Source organism: Cynoglossus semilaevis, chromosome 16, assembly GCF_000523025.1.
Source record: "Cynoglossus semilaevis isolate Cse_v1.0 chromosome 16, Cse_v1.0, whole genome shotgun sequence".
NCBI lineage: Eukaryota > Metazoa > Chordata > Actinopteri > Pleuronectiformes > Cynoglossidae > Cynoglossus > Cynoglossus semilaevis.
In genome coordinates this window covers 17797742-17822126 of record NC_024322.1, presented here as the reverse complement: position 1 = coordinate 17822126, position 24385 = coordinate 17797742, and the positions used below count along the sequence as shown (strand labels likewise).

Sequence of the window (24385 nt, the reverse complement as noted above, 5' to 3'; positions counted from 1 at the left end):
CCAGTTCACTGTATAGATTATCAGTCACAACCACTCATTACAAACTGAAGCAAACAGAGCGGCTGCGTTAAAAGAGGTCATGTTGGTCGGACAGGCCGTCAGATACGTTGTGACCCCACAGTGTCACTGTGAGAAGTGGTGTGTAGCTGTAAATGTGTGTGTTTCTAGAGCACATCTGCATGGATTTCACCAGATTAAAAATAAAAAAATAATTAATACCATGACACATTGGGTGTAAACGTTCCAGTCCAGTTTGATGAAGGAACTATTATTAGTCACAGAAATCTGTCCAGTAGTTGGTGAAGAAAAATAAAAGACTTAGTCATAAATACAGCAGTTTCAAATGTCAGGCTTGTAATTGGAGTATTGTGGACACCAATCCACCAATCCTGGGCAGGACTGTGGTGTTGAACCAGCACAGAAAACTCCCCCACAACCCGAGGGAGGGAGGACTTATTACTCACTCACGGCTCCTGTTTAATGGATGTTTGAAATGTCGAGGACGCAGTTCGTTCCCCGCGTGTGTGTGTGTTATATTCAGTATATAAACAAATAAAAGCTAAGATTATGGATTATCTGAGTTCCATTTTCCTCCATCTTTGAACGTATTGGTTCCTGAACACGAGGCACAGTCTCACAGATGGGTTCAGTTTACAGACATCCTCTGTGGCCTGGGGGCCCGAGGGGGTCGGGGAGGGGGGGGGGTGGTGGGGGGGGGTTAGATCTCACTCGCACTGGTAACAATGGTAAACACAGACAAATGAGGTCCTGACCTAAATTGGAAGTTAAATGGATTATTGAGGTTCAAACCCTGACCTATCTGTCGGAGTCTGTGAGAAAAAAAAAACCTTAAATGTGCAGAAACATCACTAGGAATAAAGAGAGCAATACAGTGTGTGTGACTATTGACCAATGTATCTGTGACGACTTCTGGTAATCTGATTTAAATCAATCAATTATTCTCGCTGAAATGTTTCACTCAGATGTTTTCATTCCATGTCGACATTAGTCCTGTCAGTGGGTCAAAAACCCCCAAAGTGAATTGAAAATTCAGTGTAAAATCGAGCTGTCGTGTTAAAGAAGTCTGAGTTTAACTTGGTCTAAATTTGACCCACAAATTTAAAAATGTGTGACCGTCTACAAGAACTAATAATTGACCCACAAATTTAAAAATGTGTGACCATCTACAAGAACTAATAATATAAGAGTTATTGGACCAGGAGAACTCTCTGATCAAAGACCAAAGGTGAGTCTAAATCATCAAAGATGAAACCATACATTAGCATGATACGTACATTCAAGTATTAACATTTAAGTATGACAAAAACAGAAAAGAAAATCGCAGATTCTCTTGGAACGACTTCTTATCATTCTGGTTTCTCCGTCGAGCACATGGTGAATGTTAGTGGTTTAAACTACAGAGACACGACTCCTGGAAACAATAAGCAAACGCGTGCGTCAGATGTTCTCAAGGCCGTCAGGTCCAAGGTTTGTGTTAGGACAGAACAGCGTGTGCAGGATGAAGAGTCGACGACAGATAAGCTCATTATGAGAAGAGCAGTATTTTGGAGATCTTTAACCTCAACTTAACCGCAGCAAAAACCTCATTTGCACAACAGTTAAAGATGCTGAAGCTGACGTCGTAATGTGTCGGCTCTGAGTCAATAAGATAAGAATTTCTCTGGTTTGGCCGCGGTGAATCCAGACGCTGATTGTTCTGATCGAGTTCAGATATTGAGGAGGTAAATTTCATCATCCCTGTGAAAACAAGGATCTGTGTCGGACTGTTGTGGAAGTCATCCAGTCAAAGGAGCTGCGTTGTGGCAGGGCTCTGGTGACGCACGTCTGGGAGACTATTTTCAGTCTCCTCAACAGCTTTCTTCTACCAATTCAACCACACCCTGCTCCTTCCTGCCAAGCACACAGCCCACCAGTTAGTGACGAGGGCTCTGGAGTAGGGTTCTGCAACCTGCCTCAGCATCGTGTTGTTTTCTATTCACAGCTCTAATGTCATTTTCACCAGTGCTAAGAATATGCCAAACTACACACAATGGAATGATTGAGTAGGTGTTAAAGCTGCGGTAGGCAAGACTCCTAGAAGAGTTTAAAAATAAATAAATAAATAATAGGGAATTACTCCCGAAACCTAACAATAAATAAATAAATAAAAAATAAAAAAAATAGGGAATTACTCCCAAAACCTAACTAATAGGGAATTACTCCCAAACCTAACTCTTCTAATTATATACATGCAAACAAATAAATATATGTGTATATATATATACACATATATACACACACATATATATACATACATATATACATATATGTACATATATATATATAAATAACTGCGCCTACGGCTTCATGTGGTTGTGAAAGGAATTAAAGCATTTGAAAACTAATGGATATTGGTTTCATTTATTTTATCATGTATTTTTTTGGGGGGCATTTGCAGTGAAAGTGGTCGGTGCAAATCCTGAAGTCGCAAACAACACACCAGGTCACTGACCATTAGTAGCTTTATCACATAAATGTGATTCTGATGGTGGATCCACCACTGCCAGGATCCTACCTCTCTGTTTTCTGTCCTTCTGCATGGCCTTAAATATACATGTAGTTACAGCGGAGCACATGTAGGGACTTGGTCAGGACTATGAAGGGCTGTGTTGTTGTCTAGAGCCTATCAGTCGACAGCAGCGTTGCAGCAGGAGCAGTGGACTGTCTCTGTCTTCTGTCATTATGGCGAGTTACTGATTAAGCTAAAATATTATACACCTACTACACATCTAAGCAGTACCATAATACAAATGTATTGCACATGATAAAACTGGTGGACTTCACTTGGACATGGGAAACATCTTTGTGTGCTACACTCGGACCATTCAGAGATGTAGAGATAATTTTCTGAGAGGGAGCGCAGTCCGCTTCCTTGTAATGTTTTCTGGGCTGTCGACTTCCCTGAAACAGAGGGCGCACTCAGCCATTCAGCCACAGCTCCACATTCACGGAGCAGATAAAGCCTTCCTTGTTCTTTGTGCTTAAGTATTTGCATCTGTCTGAATGTGCAAGTGAGCATGATTTTTTTTTTTTTCAAATATATAATTTTCTGCAAAATAACAGGCCCTTTGACTGGACACAGGGGAAAAGAAGGCTGGATTCATTTTAATGCATTAGTATTTAGTTACTAATTGTGGCAGAATGTGCGATACTTTACAACACTGGGTCCCCAAACACTGGAGCGGGGACCAATATTGGGGAGGACGTTATACTGTAGGAATAAAACTTTTATTTATGCATTAATCAGGGCTAAAACAATTTGGGCCAATATAATTAGCTTAGCCGGATTTAGCGTGATAAAATAAAATAAAATATGTAGTTTCCAGACTTTGGAAAGCAAAAAAAAAAAAAAAAGAAAGAACTGCAGCTTTCGAAAAATCCTCATACTTCACTGGTTTACTGCCTGTGCAGAAATAAGCCGTCTCCTGTCATCGTCATGGCAACATTTATTTTTAGTTTGTTTACCCCAAAATTTTCATCCTTAAGATTCTGTGAAACACTCCCTTTCAGCACGAATCGTGGGCTTTAACACATTCACTCACTGCCAAGTTGTTGTTTGTTGTCATCGCTGTAGTTGATGTGCCGTATGTTTGTTTATTTTTAACTCCTCTCGTTAGGTGTAGGTAACATATGCAGGTGGAGAAGCGGCAGCCTCGTGTGAGAATAAATTAGCTTCTTGCAAAGCATTCTCCAGGAGTTGTTAAATATAATCTGAAAGGACTTCGGCTGATTGAAACGAAACTTTACATTTTAGTCACAACGTGAATGGCTGTCAAAGAGACAGAAAAGGATACGGTCATGTAAACGTATGTGACTTTCTGTCAAACTCCACAGGAGGAGCTCCATCCCACAGATCAGTCATCAATGCTGAGGCTGCTTTAAGTCAAACACTTCAAGCCAAAACCTACATTTAAACATTTTTACTGCTGTATGAAAGTGAGATGCTGAGAAAGAGCATGCACATGCTACTGTATAACAGCTCCTCATCCTCGTCTTCAGTTATGGCCACAGGCTTTTTTTTTTTTTACAAATCTCGACATGCGATGTTGAAATGCATCATTTCTCCAAGTGCCTTCCAAGTCCAGTCAGCCGTGTCTGAGGAATTACATGTGACACATGAACAAACAATGAAGAATACCCTACAGCCAGTTGTTGGGATTTTCAAAAGAGCGGAAGGAGAAAAAAAAGGGAAATATGTTTTTAAGAGAAGTAAATAATATAAACAAGATATTTATCAAAAAACAAACCCCCTGCAAACTCTAGTAACTGAGACTCTGGAGAAAGAAAAATATCTAGAAACCGTTCCCCAGCTGGGCCGCTGTGACCAAGGGACAGTAACTTTCAACTGTAATTACAATCTAGTGAGGTCAAGTGTTTAATGTGTAAATATAACACGTGATAATTAAATCAATTAATATCACTTATCTGATGTAGCGGTCTATAGCCCCGTAGATGGCACTGTACATAAAAAATGACGGTATGTTGTTGTGAGAATGAAGCTATACTGTAGAGGTCAAAAGAAGTTCTCCAATACTGGTGTTTTGTGTTAAAAAATATGAATAAACGTTGCGTTAAATCTCATTCAAATTTAAATATCAGCCCATGTTTTCATGTTCTTGAAGTTCCAAGTATTCCATAAAAAAAAAGAAAATCACTCGTGGATGAACAATATTACCAGGATAGAAAACATATCACCGCTGCCTAATTTAATAGGAACAAGAATTTTAATGATTCCAGTGCCAGCGCTTGAAGTAGCAACTTCCAATTAAGACATGGCGTCTTCAATTAGACATAAAAGTGACAACTAATGATGGAGCACATAGAACTGTCACGGTGCAATCACCGAGAAAGAGAATTTGATGGTTCCACTAAAGAGGGGATTGTATCACCGAGAAAGAGAATTTGATGGTTCCGCTAAAGGGGAGGTTATGGGGGGGGGATCAGCTCGACTACACGGATGGAATGGACTTCAATTTATTGGGAAACGAGCAGACACACATGTTCACACACTCACCATCACCGTCCATGTCACTGCTTAAGACCACAATCCAATTTCTCTGTGACACACAGCAATCAAACACTGACCTCATAAATCATAAAGCTTTCATCACCGTTAGCTCTGCTGTTAGCTCTGCTGTTAGCTCTGCTGTTAGCTCTGCTGTTAGCTGCCTGTGGACTCCAACCAACTGGAAGAGAATGAATATTATAAGAGTTATCACAGAGCTTCAGTCATGAGTCGGACACACAGCTATACTGTCAGTTCACTTCATGGAGACAACGGATCTTTAACTCAGAGGTTTCCAACTACCGAGCCCAGAAAAAAAAGGTAGAAGGCCACGGGTCACCTGGTACCAGTCAACTAGAAAGAATAACAAACAAACTAATCGTTACCATTTGGTAAATTATTAGAGCATAAAAACATCAACGCATGTCAAGAAACTTCAAAATAAAAGTCCTTTTTTTTCTGTCTAATTTTAAGTCTAAATGTTCAATAAATCTGTTGTGACACAAAGTCAGAATGTTGACCTATTCAAGCCGTGACACAGCGAAGAGATGAGAAGAACCAGATGATTAAGACCTGCCACAGGCGTCTGTTGAGATGGAACACAAAGCTCTCGTCATTGTCGTCCTCCGTGTACAAGGCTTTCAGATTTCAAAGACACTTTTTCTAGATGATTTTACAGGACAATTAGTCAACATTTTATAAATTAAAAGATGATGTAAATACAATCCCCTAAATAGTAACATGTTCCTGTTGCCTTGCTCCTCTTCTACCAACTTACATATAATTTATATTTTATATCAATGTGTATTTATTGAAACCAAAACTATACTGTGATTTTGATTATTCAATACTACTACTACTACTACTACTACTAAACCGCTACTAAACCGCTACTCAGACTCATATCACATCATGTGTTTCCGCAGTCCCTCTACAGTGATCAGCCTATGGAGACCCTTCATCCTTCGCTTCAGAGAACAGTACATCGCGTCCTTCTGTGCAGCTGTAGAAAAGAAGAACACGCGTGGACCATTTCAATCATCGTCAAGAGTTCTTCATGTTACGCGATCTGCCAAAACAATCGTGAGTGGCAACAACCCAAAAGGATGACATTGATTGGAGATGAACAGTAGCCGCCCACGCCCACTCCATAACACTTATCAGGCATTAAGTGAAATCAAATAGTTATGGCCCTGTTAGTTCACTACCAAATGTTACTCACTTCAGTAATAATGGACACTGGGGAATGTAGTAGACAACGTTTAACACACATATGCTTTCAGACTGTATCTATATGCTGTGCTATGTTATTTTTAAAAATTTGATTTTTACTTGTATGTTTCTCAAAAATTTAGGTCATTTAGAGAATATTTTTTGAAATTTTTTGAAATTAAATTTCCTGTCAAAATGTGAATTTTTGTGTCATTTTTTATCAAGAACTAAAAGGAACATTTTTAAAGATTGAGCCAGATCACGTCAGTCACCACAGTTTGTTGTGATGTGTGTTTTTAAAGGCAGCGCTCGCTCCCGGAGTACACTGTATTTGCCCCTACTGTATACAAGGCCCTCTGTTTCACCTCGGACCACGTACGATATCACGCTTATGCATCAGCAGATCTGACCAGCAAAACAGGGAGACTTCAGATCTGCAAGGTCACGCTGGAGGACAAGGAGACAGATCGGGGTGCGTAGAAAAAGAGCAGCACAAGGGTAAGAGGGAAAAGAGAGACAGCTTGAGGGGAGAAAAGGTGGAAAGGGCAATGAATCAACAGAACTGTGCTGTCAGCAACCCAAGGGCCAAGAGGGAGCATTAGGTTAGTTGACATGGGCCGCTGAGTATCCTTCCTATACTCCTCCCTTCTATTTCGCCTTTTGTGTTTCTCTCTCATCCATATGGCAGATCCCAGCTCTTCCCCTCCCCCTGCCCTAATGCACACTGTGGAAATACAAGGCCTCCCCACACACACACACACACACACACAAGCATCCCACATCCCCTTAGCAGGACGCCTTTACGATTTGATTACAGCCGACCACCTTCCAGGATGAACATCATCCTCCAACTTTGCCTTTCGTCCCAGATGTTGTTTAAATTAATAGGGGGAAAAAACCTGCGGTCATGGCAATATCTGCTGACAAACAACTGAAGTGAGAAACCTGCAGCAGCGTGAAGAGATGAAGAGACGCAGCACATCACCAGATGCATATATATACAAATATTCATCGAACAGAGCCAGGTTCAGATGCACTTTCAGACTCAGAAACCCACTCAAAATGTCCTGGACGTACGGAAGGAAAATCCCATGTACAACACAAGCAAGAGCACACACACACACTCACATTTCCTCACAACAAGGTAATAAAGTGTGTGCCAATGATTGAACAGAACCCCAGGGAGGCACCACGCCGCGCTGTACCTGCTGTAGAGATGAGTAATGGGTCTGTTACGTCTTCTTTCCAAAATATCTCAGGGTGGACTATCCTGCCTGCAGCACCATGAACCTTTAAAGCTGCCTTTTGGGGGACAACAGCTCTTTTATGTAGGTCAGTGAATGAAGCAGCAGCACCTCCATGTTACGTCATTTGATGAATATTAAGTCCATTCACATCATACATACGTTTGGTGCATCTTTAGGTCGGGTTTTAAACAGATAGAAAGAATCTGTATAATCTTGATAAATCAAATATGATTTTTGCATAAAATTTTTATGGTTTTTTTTCAATCAGTTGTAGCAAATATGATTTGTGCATAAAATTTTTATGTTTTTTTTTTCAATCAGTTGTAGTTTCCAAATATGATTTGTGCATAAAATTTTTAATTTTTTTTTTCAGTTGTAATTTTCGACTAAAATGAACACCTACACAATTGCACTGCTTTCAGAAAATGTTGCAGAAGTTAATACAACAAAAGACAAAAAACTGTCAAGTCAAATCACGACGACTCCAAGAGCCTTTTTGTTACTGTTAAATATTACTTGACATAAAATGTAAAAAGTGCTTCTTCCATACAACAAATGAACACTTTCATATTTTTCACAAAAATGTATGTGATTTAAATAAGAATAATGCTGACCATGGTGACAAGAACTTCTTGTAACATCTCCTAAAAATCCTTGAAGAAACTCACATTTGCTCTACAGAGATTCAGAAGAGCCGAATCAAAACAGAGGCAAAAACGTACTCAACGGTGCGTTCCCTTATATGGCATTGATAGAAATGACATTCCCAGAGTCTATGATGTGTACGAGGTGTTTAAACCTCACACCTGTTCGTGCTACAGAAGAACGTCCAAATTTAGGCACATCTTTAAATACCACTTGATCCCATCGTGAATATGAAAATGTGTTGCCTGGGAAAAAAAAAAAAAAAACTGTCAACCCCGAGTATGACAGAAAACAGAGCACTGCTGCTGTACAAACAGGGACAACAGGAAACAAGACGAAGTTGAAGAATCATCCAGACGAAATCATGAAACACAGTTGTGTTTTGTGGCTTTTCCAATAAATGGAAAAAAAAAATCCAAAGATAAAAAAGTGGCCATTTCACATGTAAAACAGAAGACTATCAGTAAAGACCAGATAAAAAAGTGGCCATTTCACATGTAGACTAAACAGAAGACTATCAGTAAAGACTGGTGTCATGTGACTCTCATGTGACCACAAATGAATTACGAACTATAAGATAAAGGAGAATCCATCCCCTTGGCAAATTAAGTCTCATTTGAAAATGTGAATTTAATTAAAGAGTGACACAGACGAGTTCTTGTAACCACTTGGTCCAAGGCTTAATTAAAGGATGAATTAAAATCTGAGAAATATAATAAAAATTATCCTCTTTGTATTAACGCTAGAAGACAATTTTTCAGAAATTTTCATCAGTGTTTAAGTTGAGATTTATTCCCAAAACTTGCTAGCGTAAGGTTGACAGATTTTGACTTCTAAATATGGACTTTAATCAATTGATCAACGTGAAGTTTATAGCTCAATATGGAATTTTTAAGGGATCACAATGTGAAGTATTTATCCAAATCATTTAATATATTGAGAAACGTGGTGTAATTATGGTCATGTTACTGTCAGAGCTGCTACTGCTGCGTTATAAACCACGGTGAACAAACAGGAGCGAGCCAAAACAGTGGTGATGCAGGGGAAGTCGAGCTAGGCCAAAACTGTCATATCCTGGAAAAACAGAGCCGCTGCTCCTACACAAACACGTGAGGCGTTTCTACACTCTGCACGAAAAGAGATATGTGAGGAAGCCACAGCAGAAGAAAAGAGAGCAGCAGACAGGCTCTGGAAGTAATTAGAATTTGATTTCTGGTTAGGATAAGTATTAGGATTGTTCAGTGTAATTTAAAGGGCTGCAGCAAAGCACATTTGATCTTTTACTCTGCCCTCATATTTCAGAATGTGGACACAACCAGAAAGTATGAATTGGATAATTTGTGGAATGAAAACAACTGCCGGGTAATATTATAGGAGGAAAAACAAAACAGACTTTGAGCTGTGATTAACGATGGAGGCCTCGAGTTTGATTTATGTCGATTTTTATAAAGAAAACAAAACAGCAATCATTTTTAAAATTGGCTGATTACAAGGATACTGACATGAGTTCGTATCACTAAAGACGAGGGGGTGTCTGATGATGTGGACTCGAGGTTTTCACCTCAGATAAACAGTGATACTGAAGTCAAACTCAGGAACTGTGACGTAAAATCTGTATTTTTAAGGGAAGTGAGCTGCATCTTTACGCTGTCCGGACAGAGACCAGGGAACATTCCACTCTGAAAGACATTGATTTTCCAAGAGCAGCTAAACAACACCAATTATCAGCGGCAACGCAAACTGCTTGCCAAGAAAAATACAACCTACTGAAAAAATAAAATACTTTTTTTGAGCTAGTCTCCCTCTTAGCTTGTGTTGATGATCAGACAGGAGATGTTTTTGAACAACATAGTGTTCTGGCTGATATCACAGTTATCTCAATACAACTGTGGGATTGTCTAAGAAAAAATCTAAGAATTTTGCAGAGATTAAAAACCCATGAGCAGTAGACAAATTCTGATCTGAAAAAACAGAACAAAATTCAAATGCTTCTGAGCAGTGTTACCAAACGTCCCGCCCAATGAGTGAGAAGCACCTAAAGGTACTGGAGACTGTGTTTGATCTCAGCACTGCATTTTAATCAGTTCTTGACCAAAGGGACCAAATGGGTACTTTCTCATCAGGGACATTTACAGATCTGACCCTGTGAACAAGATGGAAATTATTACCTAGATTTCGTGAACAAGATGGAAATTATTACCTAGAATTTCTGTAAACTTCAAAATCGTTTTTGCTCATGTTCTTCAGCCATGTTTGTTGACAAAAAGAAACGTTTAGTCAATGTCAGACTGTTGACCACTTCACACAGTGTCAGGACATCACAGATTAAAAAAATAAAATAAAAAAAGAAAGACTGAGCGACCGTAACTGTTTCCGTCAGAAACACGGAGCCAGTCTGTCAGGACAACATACAAAAGAGCTCCTCTGGAGCCATCCTATTTTTTCTCCTCCTTTTTATTCTATATATAGCTATATCACCAAGTGCTCTGTGCAGAGCTTCATTGTAAATGCAGGACAAGAGGGGAAACTGAGAGAAGTGATGAATATGGAAAAGACAAGCAAACCGGGAAGGCAACTTCATTCATTCATTCATTCATTAACAGTTTTCTGTTAAAACCTCATCTCAGACATTCAGGTTCAAAGAACAACACCTTGATTAATGACCTTCTAGTTCTGTTCCGGATGCAGAGCCCAGTTTACAAACAAAGAAAGTGCGCCGTGGTGACGTGTCCAGCCTGTAATTCTGATCGTGCTCGGTCTAATCCAGCATGAACACACGTGCAGCACAGACACATCAGGACCATCCATGTTCATCCTGGGTGATGTACCCACAGTGCACTGCCGTGACGTGAACCTTTGTTCCCGTGCATATGCTCACAAAGGTGGTTCCCACAGTGCACTGTCGTGACGTGAACCGTGAACCTACTGACAGATATGGCAGCCCACTATAGCCCCGCCCCGGGGGGGGGGGGGGGGGGGGGGGGGATTCATCCTGTACTATGGAGAACCTCAGAGAGCGTGTGTAAAAGGCAATGACAGATACACAGTCTTCTAAAGTACAGGCCTGCATATAATAATAAACAACAAGGTTAACCTGCTCACTCTTTGACATTTAGTTGTATTAAAATGTTAAGCAAAAAATACTTGGCTCTCGTACGTGCACTGGAATAAGAGAGTAGTAAAATGTTGAAATACTAAGAGGATAGTGAGGATGGTTTTTTTTGGTAATTATATTTTGTATCATTCTTGACTGAGCAAGATTCACATTCACCAGCGAGTTAGACCATTATGGTATTACCCAAATACTTTTTTTCCCACTCATGACATTAAGGTCCACCCATGTGGTTTGTGGAGTCCTTCTCTCATCAGTTTGTGTACCTTACAAGCTGCAGTGTCACATTCACACTCCCAGATCAACCTTGCGAATCCGTTGGCCCGTTCGTCTATTTATACGCGTCTCACGTGAACATACGCAGAGGTTAAACATTCTCATTTCAACAGCACAGTACAGACTGTCCTTATACAATCTCACATAACAACACTTCCATGTGCCACAATGTGCTTACTGCACAGATAACAGTGGGCGGTAGACCATACAAACAATATATATATTTATATATATATATATTTTTTTTTTTTTTTTATTTGTCCCGCAGGAGAAAACTGAATCATACCACCCACCCGTTCCACTGCAATCTTTATACCATGGCGGGGTGCAAAAAGTAGTAGTGATTACACACCGTGGTACTTTTTTTTTTTACAGGCACATGAAGTTTTCTGCAATAAATCCACCATCCCCAAATTTCAGTATTTGAAGACGTGTCTCAGTCGGTGGTACGGGAACGTGAAGAGCCTTACAAACAGCAACTAACGGTACAACTCATGTCACAAAAAGAATCGGAGCACAGCAACTAACGGTACAACTCATGTCAGTTGTTGTCAATGTCTATTTCTATTATAGCACTGTTATTATTATTATTATTATTATTCAATAACCTTCGATGGAGGCTATGAGTCATCAAAGATGTCCACAGATGTGGACCATTATGACTGTGGAAAACCCTGTGGTGTAAGTAGCTTTTTGTTTTTCACACAATACTGAATTGAACAACAACCAAAACTTGGTTGGTTCGAAAAATAATTTAATTTACAAGGTCATACCAGGAGGGGGAAAAATGCATTGTGCACAAATACGTATACGCGTATCTTAATGGGCAGCAGGAGCAAGTTAGAAGATACATGTAAATAATCAGACAAAAATCAATTTAAGAAGACAGTGAGCAGTAGCTTTTACTTTATGTTGAATAAATAATGAGCTCGGTGTTTGATAGAACGGACAGAAATAGTCGGCAAATGTCTTTGGAATGGACAGCAGCACGGTCATTATAAACAGGAGAAATTCAACAAATATCCAGCTCCGCAGCAGACGCATAAGGAGCATCGAGCCTTTGAGGAGTATTGCTCACGCCGTCATTATATCTGTGCAGTACACCATAAATACATTTGGACTAGGGTGCCTTCACTTCCCAGTGCTTCTGACAAACAGACACTCATTCTAATTAATAAGGGGCAGCGTAACTGGATTAGAGACTAAAAATAATTCAAAGCTCACTCGGTGCGTTTTATTCCACATATGCGAGGGAGACGTTTGTGACGCCACACACTCCCGGCTGTCCCTCCATGAGTCTGTTTCACACCGAGCAGTAGCTCATAGTTAGCCTGCAGCAAACATCTTCCATTACAGTTTGTTTTGTACAGACTGATTAATTGATCAAAACTGGCCACTCGTGCAAAACTAAGAGGAAAAAAAAAATCAATTTCAATTCAGATTGAATAGGGAACCGCGTCATTTAAAACATGTCACAGCAAGGTCATCGGTGGAGTCATTGTTTCCTGGATGAACTGTGGCACTGACGTGGCGGAGGTCAAGCTAACCTCTAAAAAGCCGTTGGATTCAAATGACAACATTCTGTTGTTGTTTTTTTAATGGGAACTTTTTTTTTTTAATTCAAGAAAATCTTATTATCGCGACTTGACTGCTTAACTTATATTGGTTTTTTTGCATATTTTTATCAGTAGCGCGACTTGACTGCTTAACTTATATTGGGTTTTTTTCTATTTAGTGTGTTTTGCATATTTTTATCAGTATTTTCTTGATCAATTACTTGTAATTTCAGGCAACTGTTTATGGGTTTTAAACCCACAAATAAGACCAACAACGCACCTGAAAATGGTTGCAGGCTGGAGACACACGTAGCAGCTAGAGTAGAGCACTCACTTTTCCGTTTGTGTCTCTAAGTTAAGATGAGCTTACGTTAGCGCCTTCCAAAACTAAACAAAAAAAAACAAACAATTATTGTCATTTCTTTTGGATTCGTTAATTTTTTTTCCCCTCAAATTTCTTGGCTACAACAGATCATTTACCCCCCGCTGACATAAACACCCGTGGCAGAGGCGGAGCAGGTTTGTTTAATAGCGACCATTAAAAGTGAAATTAACTGGACCAGTTTTTTTTTCCTGCTGTGACAGGATATACTGTAGGGTTTTAAATCCTACTAACAAATGGTACATTATTTCATTACTGTCTCTCAGAACTGGATGTTGAATGTTTACAACACTCTAATGGCATGTGTGGTTGTCAAAACATCTCTTTAAAACTAACTCTAAAAATACTCTACTTACTACAGTATACTGCACAGTCGTGCCAGGCCCCGACATTTACAGCTACAACATTTTATTCTCTCAACTAATTACATGTTATGGTTTTTACTAGACTTCCTCATGGTTTCAGTTTGTGAGCGTCTAAAACTTCTCTATTTGAGATGAGTTTTCTTTTTTTTTTAGTTCTCTCTAATTTATATTTGTAAAGATTAATACGTGCGTGTTTGCCCATATGTGGGAAGGTGTGGTTAGTAGGCTCCTCCGAGAGCGAGCGTCTCTACATGTGGCCCGTGGGTAGAATGGTGTACACTGTCCAGTGTGTACCCGCTCCACTTCAGGAGAGCGAGCGTCTCTACATGTGGCCCGAGGATAGAACGGTGTACACTGTCCAGTGTGGACAGGATTGATTGACACTACTACATCACACAGTATTAATACATAAATTCACAGTATACTTTGTCATTGTTGCAGATACCAGGTATGTTTCATGTAAAGGAACTAAAATAAAATTCTAAAATAAATTTCCTCAGTTTATTACTGCCTATGACTCTATTTAGTGGTTAGAAATATATACATATATAAATATATATTATGGAAGAGTGTGGGTTATATTTAAATATATAGATATATAGTTGATATAAAGCATTTGAAAACTTGAAAAATCCATTGACCTTAACCAAGAGGTGTAGCTTACACACCTCCTGTAGTGGCTGTAGTTGATGGCAGATTAAAGGTAACCGTTGTGTGGTCACTGGCTGACCTCACAGTGACCTCTCTCCCTCTCTCTGTTGGCTGCGTCCACTATTGGTCTTACACTTTGGTTTTCTGTGTTTGTTGACCTCGGTGTGTGTGGGAATAAGTCACTCCGCGGTTCAGTGGGTCTCCGTGGTGGGGACAACTTCAGGTGAATATTCAATTTGTGGCACTTCATTAAACTGTGTTGGTGCTTAAAGACCTCATGGTGTCCATTAGCAGCGCAGTAATTCAATCTACCCATGATCCTCTGTGGATTGTGACTGTCGTGCTCTCCTTGTGTTGACACCTGTGTTTGTGTATTACATACAGCAGAAGATACTGCACTGCAGTGTGTACTGTACGAGGCAAATTATACTGCAAATACTGGTAAAATACGAAATAAAAATACTTAATGAGACGGTGGTTGGATGCAGAGTTTAATAAACCTTTCTTCTTTGGTGAAGATTTTTCAGGTGTCACGTAGTGACTTTTACATTTGGTTTCCCTCTGTTTGACCAACTGCTTGCTGGTGAGGCTGATCAAACAGTGGGGCGTGGCACAGAGATTAGAGCAGCCTGAACTACCAACCGAGACAACGAGAAAAACTTCCTCTTCACACAAACAGCAAGTGCCAAGTGCCGAGTGCCACACTGGACTGACGGGTTGATGCAACGCCATGAAATGACGACCAGTGTTTACTATGTAACTAGTTTACTATTAAAATGAGCACGATTTTAAAATGTCAATGACTGATTAATCAGGGAATATGATAAAACAACACGACGATGACACGATGATGACATTCATTCAATAATTTGATTTGCCGTTACAGCGTCACCAGGCAGATGCACTGAACTAACTACGCATTTGAATATTGATGCTTCCAAACCAGCACTCAGTCAAACTGTTTTTTTTTCCCCGGCCCATTTTCAACAACTGAACAAAGGACACAGATCAAGTATCACACAGCCTTCATTGACATTTAAGACCTGTTCATTTTTCAATAACTCCCGGATTAACATAGATGAGTAATAGGATGTTTATCCACCAGCCCATTATGATGACGATACACGACACGGAGTCTGTTTTTTTCATGCCTACTGTTGTCCTCACCAGCAGCACGGGTCATCTTTCTATAGCTCCATTTTCAATGATTTCTACCAAGGCTGAAACAACAAAAACATGGCGGAAGAAGAAGAAAAAAAACACAAAAAAAACACAAAAACATGGCGGAAGAAGAAGAAAACAAACAAAAAAACTTTTATACAAATATTTGGTATCTACGTATTGCATTTTACTTTTCTGGGCGTGGCTAAGAGGCGTCATTCTTTGCACATCAATGTCAAACAGTAACTACTCGGGTGAGGTCGATTGCATGGTCACTATTCCAAGAATACAGAAGTACAGGTAATAACAATAATAATAATAATAATAAGGGCTTAACTAACAGATGTGGGTGGGCATCAACCACCCCCTCCTCCCCCCACACTCCCACATCCCTCAAGGTTGACTAATGATTAAACGCTAAAGTCAGAAAAAAAAGTTGTTTTTTTTAAAATGATTTCAAGAGATTTTTATATTGCTATTTAATTATTCAGCATGTAAACAGTTTGAACAGCATTTTTAAGTCGTTCCCTTCTCTAAGAGGTAAACTGAAATACTGATTTTAGTTTGTTATTTTCTTGTTTTTTTTTGCCTTGTCATTTTGTTAGTTTGTCTTTTAAAAAAGTCTTTACTTGATTTGCTCCTTGTCATTTCTCCCTTCCTCTCCCTGTATTAACACACACAGAGTGTTTTGTCTTTACAACAAACTTGCTCTTCATATTGTACAGTATCTCTACGAATGAATGAACACTTATTTGCACTGCAGATGTCTGTAATCAGACGCCAGTTTGTCAGCACTAATCTGTGTGTCTGAACTCATCATACCGTTTATATCAGCCTATATTAATCAGATTACGTTAATGTGCACCATTAAATGTTGGATTTAAAACTGAGCTGGAGTTTGGCTTGTAGTTCCGTGAATAATTCACTCATCATCCCACAGCGCTTTAGGACTGGATGTCATTTATCTGTTAGATCATTCCTGCAAAAGTTCACGATGTCCAGTGGTTATAACTGTTGATAAAATAAAACTTTAAAATTTAAACGTTAAATTGTTGTAAAAGCTGTGTTTTAACCATCAATAAAATCAGAAGAAAGTCTTTGGAGACACTGTTAAACTTTATGGCCTTTATCTTTTCATCTTTACTTATTAATTTTTCTCTTGTTAGGAGGCAAATAAATTGAAAAAGAGTAGTTTGTGGGACAAAACGGAGTGGAAAATTTTATGTCCTTTTTTTATTTTTATTTTGATGAAAACATTCTTAAAGGCATCACCTGGCTGACAGGTAAATGATAACAAACCGATAATTCCAGCACAAGTACATTAACCAAATTATTAATCACTTTCTGTGCAATGATATGACAATATTTTAATCGACTGCAAAGGGGGAAAAACATTTTTATGAGAAGCCATAAAAAGAGCCACTGCAACGTCTCTCTTCTCCTTCCTGCTGCTGCTGCTGTTACTACACCAGCCCATAAACACAGAGCAAATCCAGAACCTAAGCTGCACACACACACTTTCTCCTGTGCAGGTACAATGCAGCAAAGCTGAGAAATTCTTTTCACACCTCTAATTACACACAGACACCTACAGTCCAGCCAAGTATTCTCAGCACCTGGTGGAAGTCCTTCCCTCCCTTAAATTCATCACCTCACCATGTGCTGCACCTTCGTAGCACACACACACACACACACACACACACACACACACGTCAGGGTCCAGTGCAGCGGACCATTCAACTGGGCTTTGCTCAGTGTTTTACTGTGGCTGGCTCTGAGAGCGGTTTTTGTTTTAGCTGACTGCTGCAACTGGATTATGCAGAAACCTCACAAATTGCCCACCGGAACTCAGCAGATCAGCCCAATTTCTCGGAGCCACATGCGACAGCCAACAGATTATTTCATTCCGCATCACTTCTTTAGCTGAAAGCAAGTGTTTGTGGGAGATATGCTTCACACGCTTTATTGTTCTTTGACAATAATAAGGCGGCAGCTTTGTGTTCAACGTGTCTTTGTCTCACGGGCTACAGTACGTCCAAGGGAAACACTTATGCTCTTACGGATCTTCCTGTTAGTTAGCTGATCCTTGTTGACATCACAAGAGTGGACAATGTAACACACTGTACCAGCGTATACAATCGTCAACAGCCACACACACACACACAATGGTCGTTTTCCAAAAATGGCCTTGAAAATAAATCAACTCTTAAACAGTTTTAGCACCGACTGAACTGATGACCACAGAGAAAATGGACTTTATCACAGAACAGAATCATAATGTGTTTTAAATGTGTGTTTTCTAACCTCCAGTGCAAGTCCAATGGTCTATATCGTAAAAAAAAGAAAATCATGCATTTTCAGGCATTTATCCAAAGCTTTTTTTCCAACTTCAAAAACACTTCGAGGTTTCCACCCCCTTTGGGATTTACCTTATCAAATCAGAATCTAAAACAGCACTACTGAAGATAATAGAATGAAGTAAAGAAGATAAAGAGTGTGTGGCATGAACTGTAATAACAGTCAGTGTTACAGACACTGTGGCTAACAGTGGAACATTCAGCCTTGTTGGAGAGCTCAGTGTGTGTGTGCGTGTGTGTGTGTGTGTTACAGGAAAGTGCCCTGTTTGGTACCTGATTACATTCACACCGGAGGCTTATTGAAAACACTACTTTGCACAAATACATATCCCTGCCATAAATGCATTAATCATAAATAACCCAATAATGAGTGTAAAAAGTGACATTCATACAATACATTCAGGACAAAAACAAACTCAAATGATTTAAAACTAGTTTGTTCTTTTGGATCCTTTAAAGAAAAATGCAAATGCAAGTCACAGATTCTTAAGCATGTTCATAGTTTAACAACTCAAAAAACTGCTATTAGATCATGAAGAAAAGTGTGTCCAGAACTCTCTGAAAGGCCTCTGTTAGTGCTGTCAAACATTTAAGTTAAGTGAATATAAATCGGTTGATTTAGTATGTCGTTAAATGTCACTGGTTTAATTAGATTTTAAGGCAACTGGAACAATGAAAAAGCAGTGGCCTTTGGTATTTTTTCAGCAGGTTACGTTGTCTCACATAGGCTTCCCCTTCCAGTGCACTAAACTGTAACAAAGTGACATTCCAGTCAGGTGATTTCTAATCTTTTAATAACTTATATTCACACGGCCTTTGTTAACATTTGTCCTTGATAAAATATTTAAAATTTCTCATTTGGACTTATAGTAGTTAAATGCTATCTGACTGTTTAAAACTCAACAAAACAAATAACAGGTTGGACACTGAGTCTTAGCTTAATGATTGAAGTAGAATCATCAGTGGTTAAAACAATCTATACGTTAAAAGTAAAAATTCTAATGAAGAATTTCAGTCAATGACATTGCACTGAAGAATGCACTGATATTTCATGAAATTTAAACCAAAAATTTTAAAATTTTACTGATATTTCATGAAATTTAAACCAAATTTAAACAAATTTAAAGTCTTTAATTTTTAATGCATTGTTATTTAATTTTAAATCCCTGTCCTTGTTTACCAGCCGGGATGTTCAGACACACCAACAGATCAGACTTCAGTGACAGGACACTGCAGCAGCAACTGTTAGCATAGCGCTGATATGACTGTGTTGTACAGGATGCGCTCTCACTGCTGGACCTCCACAAGGTTGGTCTGACAAATCTGAGGCACGGTGATGCCACTCAAACCCCACATCCACGCCGTGTGTGTGCCCCCACCGCCCCATTAAAGCAGTAACAGCACAATACACCTGGTAAAGCAGCGGTGTCACATTTGACCAGCAGATCTCAGCGTCTACCCCCGGGGGCTGTTCCGGAGGATTACCACACTAATATTACATAAACACAGCCGGAACCTAGAGCTCAAAGGCAGCAGCCTGTTTTATTCCATCCTCCTCCTCCTCCACCACCTCCGCAGCCCCCGATATAACCCACAGGAGAGGCCATTTACTCACCGTCGCTGCGCTACTGCCGCTGACAGACCTTCCGGATACGTCGAGGTCGTCTCCGCCGCTGCTGAGTTGTGAAGAGGAGACGTGTGTTTTGCTCCGTAATGCTGCTGCCGTGGGAGGAAAACAACGAGCCCGGACTCGGAGTGGTGGCTGTGCGGTCCCACGTACTGCAGTGTTCAGTGATACTGCTGCTGCTGCTGCTCCTCCTGCTGCTGTTGCTGCTGCCTGTGCTCGGCCCACCTCTTCTTCTACCTACATGTCCAAGATGACGCTGCGTTACCGCCGCCGAGTGGCAGGAAGATGGAACTCCTCGGTCAGATGAGGACTCGCTGCTCTAACCGCTGCTGTCAAATCACCGTAACCGCCAATACCCATGGCTTATTAAGACTTTCAAGATAAAAACCAGGAGAATAGATCGAAAACGTTAGAAAAAAGGGACGACGGGAGATTGAAAAGATATATATATATGACTACAAATCCCATCTGCACCAAGAACTACAAAAGATACCAAAGATGATAGTATGGCTCAATTACTACTGATGATATTAATTTGTTTGGACGTTAAGGTGAAAAAATGGGAAAAGATTAATCGTGATAGTTACAGAAAATTATGGAACTAGATTATTATAGACATTTCACGTTCCCGCGAAAGTTATTTGCACCCAGAGTCAATGAAAAAAAAAAAAAGAATATCGCCATACTAATATAAACAGTAATGGGTTCCGATTAAAGTTTTAAAAAAACACACGATATAATTAATCAAGTTACGTAAACAAATATTGGATGAAAACAGATTATAAAGCGTTAATTCATGATGAACTACAACAAAATATTATAGCGGTGCCTGTTAGTGTACTGTAAACAAAATGGCGTAATGTTAAATTAGCTTAACATGTAAGAATATACCAGAATATTTCCGTCGAAACAAATTAATAATTGATACGTATTAGGCCTATAAGGGTTAAAAAAAGTATCTTTAATCCTCGTTTGACATAATGACAGAACATAAGCGTGCTCTTAGATAGTAATAAAATAATAGTAATAGAAAAACGCGTATCAACCGAGGAGCTAGCTGCATTAGCAGCAGCTAGGTTTGAGATTCTCGTATTAACCCCTCGTGGATTTTAATATATGTATAATTAACTTATGAGTAAATGTTAAGGAATACTTTTGTACGTAATAAGTTTACTATAAGTGGGCCTTCGACTTTGTTGTGAACAGTAATATCAGGAGAAAAATGACTTACCAGTCCCCGCGGTGCATCGGTAGCTGCTACATGAGCAAGATTGAAAATGACTAATTGATTAGACAGTGATTAATCGGTAGACCAAATACTCAAGATTGAAAATGACTAATTGATTAGAGAGTGATTAATCGGTAGACCAAATACTTTTTTTAGTACTTTACATGATTTAGAACGGTTCCTGGAGACAGCATTTTTTAAAAATTAAAGTACATAAATATGTAAAATGTAACAGTGACATATGAACTACACTAACAATAGCTACACATAAATGTATCGAGTACAAGTATCGAGAATCGTAAAGTTTGATCACAGGACAAACATTTATTTCAGATTATTTTTCTCTACTTTTAGTGAAACGACTTGAAACTTACCATCCAAAACGCATTTTTAACTGAAAATCGTTTTCACCTGTCTCTTTATCAGCGATCCCCACATCTTATTCTCATACAGTATGTCTTTTCTGACGCAACCCATCCTGGGTGTGGGAAGTGGAATCAAATCCAGAACTTTCTACATTGCAGGTGGTAAGGTAACCCCCCAATATTTCAAATTGATTTTATTATTTTAATATAATACAAATTATTAAATTAACACAATTATCAAAATAAGAGATCCGTCTATCTTGATGAATCAATGGTGTTCGATCACAAAGAGTTGTTGGATTGCATTAAGATCTTCTAAACTGTAAATGTTAATTTTAAAAATGGCCACATGATGGTGCTGCTGCAACATTTTTGATATAAACCATTTCACCGATGTTAAGTCACTTGTCAATGTCATACAAATAAATATTTGTCATATATATACTGTATATGTATATATGTTTATCCATGAACAGACAATATAATTGATTGATATATATAAAAACTACATTGCTTGTCCCAAAATAATTGGGTGTTTATTTTTAATAAAACGTTTAATCTATAACATTTCTCATTACATTGTACAAAGTTTAAAATAACCCAAAAATCGCTTTCGAATTTTGGTCAACTTGAAGCCGTAAATAAGGGGATTCATCAAAGGGGGTATGACAAGAAACTCTATTGCCACAAAATTTTTGAACATCTGAGGAAAGTTCTTTGAACCAAATCGTATGGTCATTATATCAAAGAGTATAGTAAAGAGAAAGGTAAATAAGGAGAGGACATGAGGCACACATGTCTGCATGAACTTTGCTCTGTTGTCCATAGAATGTACACATTTCAAAATGACGTACATGTAAGACCATACTATCAAGACACCGTGAAACACGTAGATGAGGATCGTTGTGTACGCCACTACGTTGTTAACAATCGTGTCAGTCATAAAACAAGCCAGTGTCACAATAATCCAGTTCACACAATACAGTCTGGGAATGAATGGGCTGCACAGCTTCAGTCTGGATGTCAGAGAAATGTTTGTACCGATCACGACGACTGGTGTGACCCAAGAATAAACAACTAATTTAATAACCTTTGGCTTGGACATGACAGCGTGGTACTGCAGCGGTCGACATATGGCCACATATCTGTCATACGCCATCACTGCGAGAACGGAGAGGTCACTGCAGACGTAGGAGTACATGACCAGAGCCTGGACCAGGCAGCCGGAGTAAGAGATGACATGAAGAGGAGAGAGCAGATCCCACAGGAACTTAGGAAAAAACCCAGTGGTTCCAAAAAGGCCATTGATGCAAAGGACACACAGGAAAATGTACATTGGTTCGTGGAAGTTTTTGTCCAAGATGACAGTAACCACAAGTGCAATGTTCACCAACAAAATTGCACAATAATACAATAAACTGAGAGCAAATAAAACATATCTCTGGTTCCTGGTTTCATTTAAACCTGAGAGGAAGAACATTGTTATTACAGTACCATTATCCATGTTGAAAGGCTGACAGGACAACCTGACGTGAACCTGTGAGTTCCTGCTATCTCGTCCTACTTTTCCTAATATCTCTATAATGTCAGCAACACGGGAGGGGGGGAATCGAACCAGCCAATCAGGGTTCAGACAGAGGTAACCTCCCTTGTCTTTAACACTTGGGAACTTCTTACTTAGAAACGTCACAGGGCCCCAGCTGTTTGTCAGGATTTTGAAAAAGACGCAGAAGATCGGCCTGAATAAAAAAGTACAAATTAAATATACTGTACATGTTTGAAATATTGTCATTGTTATTTATTTTAAATTTGGTAATTAATATATATTTGGAAAACCATAGTTAATAGTTAATAATAATATATAATGATGATTGATATGAATGTCAACATAGTATAATGAAGTACGTCTGTTAAATAGGCCGTGAATTATTTCACTCCTGTTGTTGTTTAGACTCAAATAATAATTCATTCACCAACAGACCCTTTAATGGAGCACAGATCATTTAATCAGAATCTTCAGTCATGTAACTCATAAACATACATCCATTTAATGAATCAGCAACGTTTTTATTGATGAATGAGCAAACCAAGCCACTCTGTGGTTCTTTCTGTTGTGTCTGAGCAGAACAACAACCACAACATGAACTGGTTTTTCACAGTTATTTAACCCAGGACGAAACCATAGATGAGTGGGTTCATGAGAGGAGGAAAAACCTCCACAGCCATGAAGTTCTGCACAGCCTGGGGGTAAATTTAGGCCAAACTGCACGTTCATCAGGCCGAACAGGATGGTAAAAAGGAATTCCTGTTCTCTGTGGAATTAACGAGACACATGTAGGTCCAGACTATAGAAACGTACGCCACTGAACTGTTAACAAGAGTATCGGCTCTGAAACAAACCAACGTCACCATGATCCAGATTGTACAGTAGCTCACAAAGCATTTGATAAAGTCCGTGCCGCAGAATTTTTTATTTTATTTTGTTACAGCAATGAACAGCATTTGTAACTTAAATAAATAACAACACATTATCCATACATACAGTATTACTAGATATAGTATTACTAGATTGAAAAATATACAGATACAGATATATAAATACATGTCCAAAGACCCAGCATTAAGAAACGAGGGCGGTTATGTTGAGAACCTCTGCATTAAGAACCCACCAGTTCACCAGTGTTTCAGTAACAGGTACTAATGGAAGAAAAAAACTACAGATCAGGATCAGAGTCATAACCTAAGTGTTTTTAATCGACAATAGAGCTACAAACTTTTTTCTAATCTTGGTCAACTTGAAGCCGTATATCAGAGGATTCATCAGAGGAGGGATGACGAGGAACTCCACGGACAGGAGGTTTTTGAGGTGCGGAGGTAATTCAACCGAAGAGAAACGCATGTTCATGACGTCAAAAAGGATGGTGAGGAGAAAAGTGGTCAAGGACAGCAGGTGTGGCACGCACGTCTGCATGAACTTGGCCCTGTTTTCTACGGAGTTCACACACATGCGGACCAGACACATGTACGTCCACACGATGAAGACGCCGTGGAAAAAGTAGAAGACGATGGTAATGCACGCGACTATGTTGTTGATCAGGGTCACAGCAGGACACCCCGCCCGTGTCCCGATACACTA

General features: G+C 39.3%; 3 protein-coding genes across 3 annotated transcripts in view; all 3 read right to left on the bottom strand.

Annotated features, from left to right (window-relative positions):
- The window catches only part of adarb1b (adenosine deaminase RNA specific B1b), an 84132-nt gene extending 64322 nt beyond the window's left edge, over positions 1–19810 (bottom strand). The window contains exon 1 of the mRNA XM_008329082.3: positions 19645–19810. The gene's annotated coding sequence lies outside the window, so the exon portion shown is untranslated. The remainder of the gene's footprint in view (positions 1–19644) is intronic.
- Positions 19811–21645: 1835 nt separating this feature from the next.
- LOC103392481 (olfactory receptor 1019-like) lies at positions 21646–22916 on the bottom strand. The gene has a single exon (XM_008329100.2). The coding sequence runs from the start codon at positions 22751–22753 to the stop codon at positions 21824–21826; it is 930 nt and encodes a 309-aa protein (XP_008327322.1). The 5' UTR covers positions 22754–22916; the 3' UTR covers positions 21646–21823.
- Positions 22917–23708: 792 nt separating this feature from the next.
- Positions 23709–24385, bottom strand: part of LOC103392480 (olfactory receptor 1019-like) — a 2112-nt gene continuing 1435 nt past the window's right edge. The window contains exon 2 of the mRNA XM_025064122.1: positions 23709–24382. Coding sequence (XP_024919890.1) covers positions 23990–24382 — 393 coding nt within the window. The 3' untranslated portion in view covers positions 23709–23989. The remainder of the gene's footprint in view (positions 24383–24385) is intronic.

Excerpts from the sequence above, each read along its gene's own strand:
- LOC103392481 (XM_008329100.2), bottom strand. The coding sequence starts at position 22,753 with ATGGATAATGGTACTGTAATAACAATGTTCTTCCTCTCAGGTTTAAAT.